This window comes from Hyperolius riggenbachi, chromosome 3 (assembly GCF_040937935.1).
Source record: "Hyperolius riggenbachi isolate aHypRig1 chromosome 3, aHypRig1.pri, whole genome shotgun sequence".
Classification (NCBI taxonomy): Eukaryota; Metazoa; Chordata; class Amphibia; order Anura; family Hyperoliidae; genus Hyperolius; species Hyperolius riggenbachi.
Window position 1 is genome coordinate 23,773,535 of NC_090648.1, and position 10,276 is coordinate 23,783,810.

The window sequence follows — 10,276 nt, forward strand, 5'->3', positions numbered from 1 at the left end:
CAATGTTAAAAGGTGAATGCAAATATTTGGGTAACAACATACATTTGGGTAATTCAAATAAAGAGAACAAAGGTTGGATCGGCACTAGAGACATTTGGGTAAATGCTGACCAGAAAGTGTCCGCCGGTGAACATGTTTGTCCATCACTATCTGTTAAGTGGTTTTGTTGCTGAACTGGTGTAATAGATTAGTTTTGGAATAAATGATAATAGGCTATAGCTTTGCACTGGAAGGCTGAGAGAGCATCATGCAAAAACATGTGAACACTGCAGTGGGCAGTTAAGATAGGATTGATAGTTGTTTGCATGATGGGACACTAGCATTACCCCTACTCATTCCCACAACATACATTCGTCAAGATTTAAAATTCCTGATGATCACCTGTAGGCCACTTTGCCCTTGCATGAAAAGGTTGTTAATGGCTGATTATTGACCAAAAAGAAATGGCAATCATACTACACCCAACCATAACTATCTACTGACCCATGGACAGGAAGTAGCTAAATTATACTGTATGTATACAGTTTTTTTTTAGCAAATTAGACTAGCAGTTTGAGGTTTCAGTGGATGAGACAACAAGACCTCATCATTATCATAACATGTTTTTTTAGAAAACAAAAACTTATTGTAACTTTATTGCAAAGAACCAACAACAACAAATTGATGTGAATGCAAAAAAAAACAGCAATACAAGATAAAACATTTAATAACCTAAGTTGAGAGTGATGTGGAGGCTGCCATATTTATTTCCTGTTAAACACTACCTGTTGCCTGTCGTCCTGCTGTTCTCTGTGGCATCAGTAGTGTCTGAATTTACTTTATTCACCAAGTGTGGCAGTTGTCACACCCGGAATTGCTGTTGGTACACATTGCATCAGTCATAGTGCATGAAATAGACAATGAATAATGCACATTGAGAGACAGACATAAAAAAAAAATTAGGGTAGAGGTACATTACTGCCCAAGAGGAGAGGGGGGCTGGGAGGTTCTGTTGAAGAGAGGGATTGAGTTTAGGAGGAGGACTGCTTGGGAGAAGAAAGTGTTCCTGTGCCTGGAGGTTCTGTTGGTAATGGTTCTGTGGCCGGCCTGAGGGGAGCTGGTTGAACAGTCTACTGCCAGGGTGGGAGGGGTTGTTCCTCATCCTGTTTGACCTGCACCTTAGTCTCAATGTGTAGAGGAGGTCCAGCAGTGGCAAGGGCAACCCCATAATCCTTTGGGGGCCTTTTCCCCTAGCAATCACAAATCACAAATCACAAACGCCAGTGATTGCGATTGTGATTCTTAATTAATTCTGTTATGCGATTGTGATTTTTCATTTGCATTGCATTATCACTCTAAAAATCGCTCCAGAAAGTGATTGCGATTTGCGATTTCCAAATCGAATCTCTATAGTGGAATATACTTCTCATGATTTCTATGATAAAGTAACAACCCTAGCGATTTAAAAATCACTAGCGATTTGCGATTTTGTGATTCAGCTGTGTAGTGGAAAAAGGCCCTTAAGCAGGTTGAGTACTCATTGAAGTTTGAGCTTACTACTAGCAATCAACAGGCACAGGATAGATTTGACAGTGGCAGACAGTGTAGAAGCTGGTCAGCAGCTCCTATGACATTCTTTACTTTTTCAATAGTCTCCGGAATTTGAGCCTTCTTTGGTGTTTTGAAGGAGTTTTCTGCCCATCTCAGATCATTTGTGATGGAAGTGCCTAGGAGGTGGACACTTGGAACCCTGGAGACTTCAGTGCCTTTGATGAAGACCAGGTGGGTGGGCGTCTTCTGAAATCTACAGTTGATTTAACCATTTTTGACACCTTTAGGATAAGCTTGGTACCTTTGCACCAGTTACACATCCACTGTTCTACATTTCTGCCGATGAGACCAAGGGTGGTGGTATCATCTAAGATTTGATGACCTTGACAGAGTTGTCAGGTAAGGTGCAGCTGTTTGTATACAAGGAGAACAGGATTGGTGACAGTACACAACACCCTTGTGGGGTGTCTGTGTTGGTGGTTTTTGTGCTGGAGGAGCAGCTGCCAAGCTTGACCAGTTGTGTTCTGTTGGCGACACCCAACCCTGAAAAAGGCATATGGCTAATCCAGTCAGACTTGAGTCAGAGCACCTGATCTGCATGCTTGTTCAGGGTCTATGGCTCAAAGTTTCATAAACACTACATCATGAGGACAGCAAAGCAATCTACATTGATTAAAAGGTAAAACATACGGCAGCCTCAGATAGGCTAGTACAGGTAGTGAAAAAAAAAAAAAAAAACATAAAAACTTGCCGTTCTGCAAATGCATATCCTCTGGCTGAATTAATCATTAATGATAACAATTGTGCAGTATGTGATCTACAATATGGATCCTCTGGCTGCGTGGATTTTTTATATGTAAATATCAGTATGTGGGTTGATTACTCCATTACGGTGGTGGTTTATTTTTCTTTATTTACACTGGGGGATTTTTAGGGCATTTCTAGAGTTATCTGTTTATTTTTTTTTGAGAATCAGAGGTTTTCTTTCTAAAAGCAGTAGGATCAGCCATACTATGCCAGGGAAAAAAACACACATATATAAGTAGATAAATACATGACCTACTTACATAACACCAGTGTGTTGTACTGTCCACGTTTTGATTTCAGTGAATGTTATATAGTAAATGACGAGAATTCTGTTCCTGGTGGGGGCCATGTCTTTTGGCCACAGTTAAGGCTAACTCATGATGTCATTTCTGCCCTTTACTTTTTTTCTTGTCTCCTCCAATCGCTGAGTCGCCTTAGCCTTGCTTGTAAACACAAGTGAGTAGGGGATTCGGTTTCAGATAAGCAGCAGGCAGGGAAATAAAGGGAAGAGGAGGAATAGATTATAGATAAAAAGAACCCCCAGCATGCAATTCTTTGGCACGACTACTAAAGGGCCAGTGTTCCTTAAGTATGTGATAACTCCAAATCATAACAGCAGAAAAAGTTTTTAAAGTTTTGAATGCAGGATTAGCATCTTTATCACTTAATACACTCAGACCAGTTGCTGTTGAAATTTGATTTTTATGGTGACGATACCACTTTAAAACAGAAGGTATTTGCAATTATCCAGATTATATGACTTGCACAAATGCAAACAAATATGATAACTGTATGGGTAATACAATTAGGAAAACATGTTTTCATTGAATAGTATGTCAGAGTTTAATACCGTTTTAATGATACACAGGTTCACAGCTGCTTGATATTTAGTCTCTGGGGATAAGTGCAGACACATCATTATCCTCCCTTCTTCACTTCTACTCTTATAAATAGCTTGGGATTCCCGATAAGTCTAACTTATGCCAACATGACATGCAGACGAGTGCAGTCATAGCTGTTATAGCTGACTATTAATGTGTATGTCTACACCCTCTTCCTTCCAGGAGATGCTCACTGCACTGTAAGTAGATGTCAGAAAGTGGAAAAAACATTGGCACATTTATCCATTGTCCTGAAGTTTTTCTTTCTTGCTATTCTTAAAGAGAACCTGTACTGAGTAAAACTATTTAAAATAAACACATAAGGTAACTTCAAATGAACATTACATAGTTACCTCGCCATCAGTTCCTCTCGGAAGCTCACCATTTTCTTCTGACAATGATCCCTTCCAGTTCTGACAACATTTTGTCAGAACTGAAATATATCAGTTGCTGTCAGTTATATATCGGTTGCTGTCAGTTATAGCTGAGAGAAAAACTGATGTACCAGGTAATGTCCATGTTTTCCTATGGCTGAAGTGGGCGATGTTACAGTTTAACGGTGTGCTGACCAAAAAGCTGTTATGGGTAATGGCCATTTTCAAAATGGAGGACGGAAAATTCCCTTGATCACAGTGAACAAATAGGATGCCGGACAGATGACAGACACTGAGGAGTAGACTACATGAAAGAAAAGTATGACTTGTGTATGCTTATTTTGACTTTTAATTTTCGGTTCAGGTTTTCTTTAAGTGCTTTGTTCTCCTTGCTCCCGCCTGTTCCCATTCATTGATGTAAGTTCCCGTATGAAAGACCATCGTCTAAGAGACAGCTCCGTCTTTCACAAAGCCTCTACTGTCCCGTCCACGCATCACTTCCATATTGGGGAGTAATACTACGCATACAGAAGTGAGCTGTGAGGACATCTTGTGGCCAAATAATAAAATTACATCTGGAAATAAAAATTTCCAGGTAATGATATTTTTTTTTTTACTTTTAAAATTAGCCCCTTACCCCCCACACTCCCCAATAGCTACATACATTTTTTCTTGTAAAAAAATAAATAAATATATATACAATTAAAAAAATACATAAATAGTTACCTTACGGACTGAACTTTTTAATATATATGTAGTAAGGTATATTACTGTTATTTTTTTTTTAATGATGGGCTTCTATTAAGTGATGAACACAAAACTGAAAACATTTACCTTTATTTCCAAATAAAATATTGGTGCAATACATTGTGATAGGGACATAATTTAAATGGTGAAATAACCGGGACAAATGGGCAAATGAAATACATGGGTTTTAATTATGGTAGCATGGATTATTTTAAAAACTATAATGAAATAAACTTGAAAAATAATGAATGTTTTCCATTTTTTCCTAATTTTTCTGTTAAAATAGATATATAATAAAATAATTCTTAGCAAAATGCACCACCCAAAGAAAGCCTAAATGGTGGGGAAAAAAAAAACAAGATATAGATCATTTCATTAGGATAAGTAGTGATAAAGTTATTGTTGAATGAATGGGAGGTTAAAGTTGCTCGGATGCATAAGGTAAAATGACACTGACGGCTGAAGTGGTTTAAGTATTATAAAGTGAATAAAATATTTATTACCTTGTTCCTGGCAGCCAAGTTGATCTTGCATACTTAGTGCCTGAGTCAAAACCCTTGCATAAGCATATGGCTAATCCAACAAAGCCTGAGTAAAACACAGGATCAGGAGGACTGCCAGGCAACTAGTATTGTTTAAAGGAAATAAAGATGGCAGCCTCCATAGCTCTCTCACATCGGGTTCCCTTTAGGTCTGGTTTACATGGGACACCCAAACAGATTGTCCTGGATACAGCGGCCATTGAGATCTTTAGAGCCAAATCACTAATGAATTTTTTTTTTGCTTTTGACATTATTGACCATTTTCTGCTGCTTTACGTCCTGCACTCTCCAATCATGATTTCCATACTTAACAGAATAGCTTATCATAGTTCTGTCCCATGATGCCTGATTCTCTTCCTTGTTTCTCTCTGTCTGGGTTACAAAAAATGTCTGGTTCTGGTCTTGCTCTTTATTTTGGTCTTTTCTTTCTTTGTAAATGTATTTCTTCTTTTTCTCCCTAGCAATGTTTGTATACTGATAACATCCTGAGCTATCTGTCAACTCAGGATTTGTCTACTTTTGACCAATCATTTGAGAATGCCTGTCAACTTTATCCTTTTATATATTCTGAGAGGCACCTGCAACTTACATTTCCAAAATACACCCTTCTTTATCTATGATGAGATCTCTAAATTTTAGTTCCTGTTTTTATTCATCCATATAGACATTATTTCCTCACACACCACTCACCAGACTCAAACAACTTTAATACTGCTGGGAGACTTCCCTCTGTAGTACTCCTTGGTCTGCTACCCCTCTTTGGCCATTTCTTCACTTGCTTCCAGCCCAGCTGAACCTCAAGCTCAAACTACTAGGCTTCCCCTTCCAATCACTTTAAGAGTCTTCTGCTACCTATATCCCTTATCTCCTGTACAAAAACTCATCAAACAATGAACTTCTCCACTTAAAGGGGAACTTCAGCCTAAACAAACATACTGTCATCAAGTTGCATTAGTTATGTTAATTAGAATAGATAGGTAATATAATCTCTTGCCCACCCTGTTTTAAAATAACAGGCAGATGGTTGTGATTCATGGGGGCTGCCATCTTTGTCATGGGGGCAGCCATCTTTTTGGTTGAAAGGAGGTGACAAGGAGCAGGAGACACAGTTCCAACTATCCTGTGTCCTGATTACCCCTCCCAGCTGCACACGCTAGGCTTCAAATGTCAAATTCAAAATGTAAAAAAAAAAAAAAATCACCAAAACAGCAGAACGAGAACAAAAACATCAGAAATCCCATCATGCTTTGCACAGCATCAGGGGAAAAAAAGCCCGGGCAGTTTTCTTCTGTGCAGCTAAAAATGAGGCTTGTATAAGAGAAACAAAGTTCTGATGCTGCGAAACTGTTAAAGAAACACCAGGCCTTTTCAGTGCTGCTGAGTCGATTTTTAGTCCGGAGGTTCACTTTAACTACTAATTCTGTTCCATCCCCATGCCTTTGTTTAACCCATACCCTCCTTACATGCATGGCCCCAAGTCCACTACACCCCCGGGTTATTTTTTTTTTCCTCTGATAAATAATTTTTTACTAAATGATTTAAACAGTCCTTCAGAACCTAACTTTTCAAATCTACCATTTTCCTTTCTATAATAGCCGTGCTCTAGCAGCTTAAGTTTCACACTCTTAAAGAATTTCTATTTCACGTTCTGTATCCTCTTAAGCCTTGCACACATATCCAGTTTTGATTGGCCAATTCTACCACATCCTCATAGTATAAGCACCAACATATTTTGAATACTATGAACAGATTGTGTGGGTAAGCTGTCATATTACATGGGAGTCTTAGAATTGGCCAATTAATAGCCATTCAAAACTGGATGTGTATAACAGGCTTAAGACTATAAGGCTGGTTTCACAGTGGGACGTTACAGGTGCACGTTAGAGCAGCCTGTAACGCACCCCACCGCACAGCAATGAAAAATCAATGGGCTGTTCACAGTGCCCACGTTGCGTTACATTGTAACGCAGCACGTCCTGATAACGTACTGCATGCAGTACTTTGCGTTAGACTGTTTGCACATGCTCAGTACGGGTGGGTTTTTTTAATTTGGGGGCGGAGAGGAGGAGGGGAGAGGTCGCTACGTAGCCAGGCACATGGCTACTTAATATTCACTGCACTTGCAGTGTTTTCTTCTTGGAGCGGCCGCTGATTGGCTGGCGGGACCACGTGATGCGGAGAGCTCCGCTCACGTGGTCTCCGCAGTGCCTCCGACAGAGCAGGCGCACCAAGAGCTGCTTGTAACGCGGCTCTTGGTAGCGTCCTGCTCCAGCACCACCAGGCGTTGCGTTAGGGGCACGTTATGCGACCTTAACGTCCCCTCTAACGCAACGTCCTGGTGTGAAACCAGCCTTAAGGTGAAAAACTAGGATCCTTTTTCCTCTATTGCAATGCATTCAATGTGGCTCTAAACAATGACCAACAAAATAATAATAATAATGATAATAATAATAATAATAATAATAATAATAATAATAATAATAATAATAATAATAATAATAATAATAATAATAAAAGCAGTCTGTTTGTTTATCTAAAAAGGGCACACAAGATTGTATCATATGATAAGTACAACAACATTATAATCCCTTGCTAAATTCAGAGCAGCCCATCAGTATACCTGTCTGCAAATAAATACATATTCCAGTGGACATGAGAAGCAATGTGACTTGTCTGAGACTCCAAATCTGCTCATGGTCCCTCCTCTAAACAGTGAAATACGTGACTAGGGTAACATTGTTAACATCTGCTGCAGCCAATCTAGGGCTTTGTTTTGTCCTATTGGTTTCTCACTTGTAAAATTTAGGCACTGAAAATTGTCCTGAAGAAGTGGATTGTATATCCCCAAATGTGTTTCCAGTGTGCAAATAGAAATTGTTAATTTTTTATTGCTGAGGTAAGCCACCTCCCTTTTCTCCTTTTTATGCTTTTAACAAGTTACATAGTTACATAGTTATTTGGGTTGAAAAAAAGACATACGTCCATCGAGTTCAACCAGAGAACACAGTACAACACCAGCCTGCTCCCTCACATATCCCTGTTGATCCAGAGGAAGGAGAAAAACCCTTACAAGGCATGGTCCAATTATCCCCAAAGGGGAAAAAAATCCTTCCCGACTCCAGATGGTTTTATTACAACCTGAGTGCCACTGTTCCCTGTTTCCCACTGTTCATTTCTCTCTTGGAAAGATAATTACCTCTTCAGGAAAACTCGTAAAACCAAGGGATTTTAGACAGTTATTGACCCATAATTATTCTTTAAAGATTTGTGATGATGCATATGCTTTCATGTTGTATACAGCTCACCAACATTCCTTTTTTGGGACTCCCTCTCCTTTTGCATTTTGGCATCTTTGTATCTACTGAGGCCCCGAATTTACATCATAGGAGCCAATAGGCACAGATGTTCTGGCACCCAACACTTCACCCTCTATGATCCTGCAAACCCCCACTGCCACGTGTAGTTAGGCACAGGTGTCCCTTAATACTGAGTGTGCCTCTGGCTACGTAATACAATGTAGCAAAAGGTGCCTCCAGGTATTAGGTAGCCCTGGACTGCCCTGGACTGAAGGGAGATCGCATCAGTGGAATGCTGAGAGCTGGAGGAGCAACCTCTCATTTATGTTCCACTTGGGACTCTACATAGGGAAGGGGGAGGAAAGAGGAGAATGAGCGGCCTTTCCATCACCAGGCACCTGTAGACAAGAGCCTACAATGCCTTATGGTAAATCTGTCCCTGATCTATTGGCTTCCTCATTTGTGTGGGAATTGCGCAAGTGTTAAGTGTGTCTTTGTCTATATTGTTCATGTTTGATAATATATTTTGTGTTACATACTAGCTTAATAAAAAGTTTAACATTTTGCTACAAACTCTAATTTGCACAAATTGTTTGAATTTTGTTTGCTTTTAATACATTTCATTAAAAACGCAGACACACAACTTTGTAATCTTTAATTTCAGATATAAGAACTATGTATGCCAATCAAAACTAAGCATTACAATCAAATAAACTGGAACATTTTTTAAATAAAATAGTCATTGCATGTTCATACTCTTTTTATATCTTAGAGGGCAAGACTGCATTTTTGGTGTCCTTTGGTATCTCCTATATGCAAAATATGTGTGAGGTTAATCAGACGCAAGTTACACAAATCCGCTTACTTGGGTTCCGAGGCCTGTACAAATTTAAAATTCTGCTTTTCATTGTCATTCTTTTCATCTACATTATGATACTCTGCGGTAACCTTCTAATTATTACTCTGGTGACTTCTGTTGATCATCTTAAAATCCCGATGTTTGTCTTTCTCAAGCACTTGGCTACAGCTGATGTCCTACTGACTACTACTTTAGTACCGTTGATGTTGGACATTACATATATTGAGGAAGGAAGACTGACATTAGTTGGGTGTCTTACGCAGCTATACTGCTTTACCCTTCTTGGGTGTGTGCAATGTTTTATTATTGCAGCCATGTCTTATGATCGTTATCTGGCCATTTGTAGACCATTACATTATGCTTCCCTCATGAATGATCATTCATGCCTTCAATTAGTTGTTGGATCATGGTTCTTAGGCATACTATTAATTACAAGTGAAATGATTGTGTTGTGCCAGCTAAAGTTCTGTAGTCTTAATTATGTTGACCATTTCTTCTGTGATGTTGGACCAATAGTAGACTTGTCCACCTCAGATAAATCTGAATTCATGTTACAAGATCTCATAACATCCTTATTTATGATACCTTTGCCATTTGCTTTGATAATAATAACCTATGTCTGTATTTCTTTCACTATCTTGAAGATATCTTCTTCTTATGGTCGAAGGAAGGCCTTCTCCACCTGTAGCTCCCACCTGACCACTGTCTGCACTTTTTATGGGACCTTGATCACTATTTACGTAGTACCAAAGGATACTGGTACAATCAGCACAAATAAATACACGTCTCTGTTGTACATTTTGGTGACGCCATTACTTAATCCCATTATCTACAGCCTAAGGAACCAGGAGATTAGAAGGGCGATGGTCAAATTGCACAGTAATGTCAAAATAGCCATGTAGGATATTTAAATATACACATATTCTTCAAATTTTTATTATTATTATTATTAATATAGTTTATTTTGTTTTTGCAAATCATTTTCAAATTTTGTAATATTTGTCACTGAACAGAGAGAAATGGAAAACAAGAATTTGTTTTTACCCCTGATATCTCAAATGGGACATTTTTGTTTTCATGGAAAACACATAAAAATAAAGTGAGTCTTACTTTTACTTAGAATGCTGGTTTTCTGATCTCAGTAACATAAACCATTTAGATTTCTGCATAGGACACATATTGAGATCAACATTAGAAACCAGTATTTTGTTATTGTTGTATTTTGCGCATATCTTGTTTC

General features: G+C 38.7%; 1 protein-coding gene across 1 annotated transcript; it reads left to right on the top strand.

Annotated features, from left to right (window-relative positions):
- Positions 1–8,999: 8,999 nt before the first annotated feature.
- On the top strand, positions 9,000–9,938 carry LOC137561957 (olfactory receptor 10A7-like). Its single transcript, XM_068273302.1, has one exon. The coding sequence runs from the start codon at positions 9,000–9,002 to the stop codon at positions 9,936–9,938; it is 939 nt and encodes a 312-aa protein (XP_068129403.1).
- The last annotated feature ends 338 nt before the right edge of the window (positions 9,939–10,276 follow it).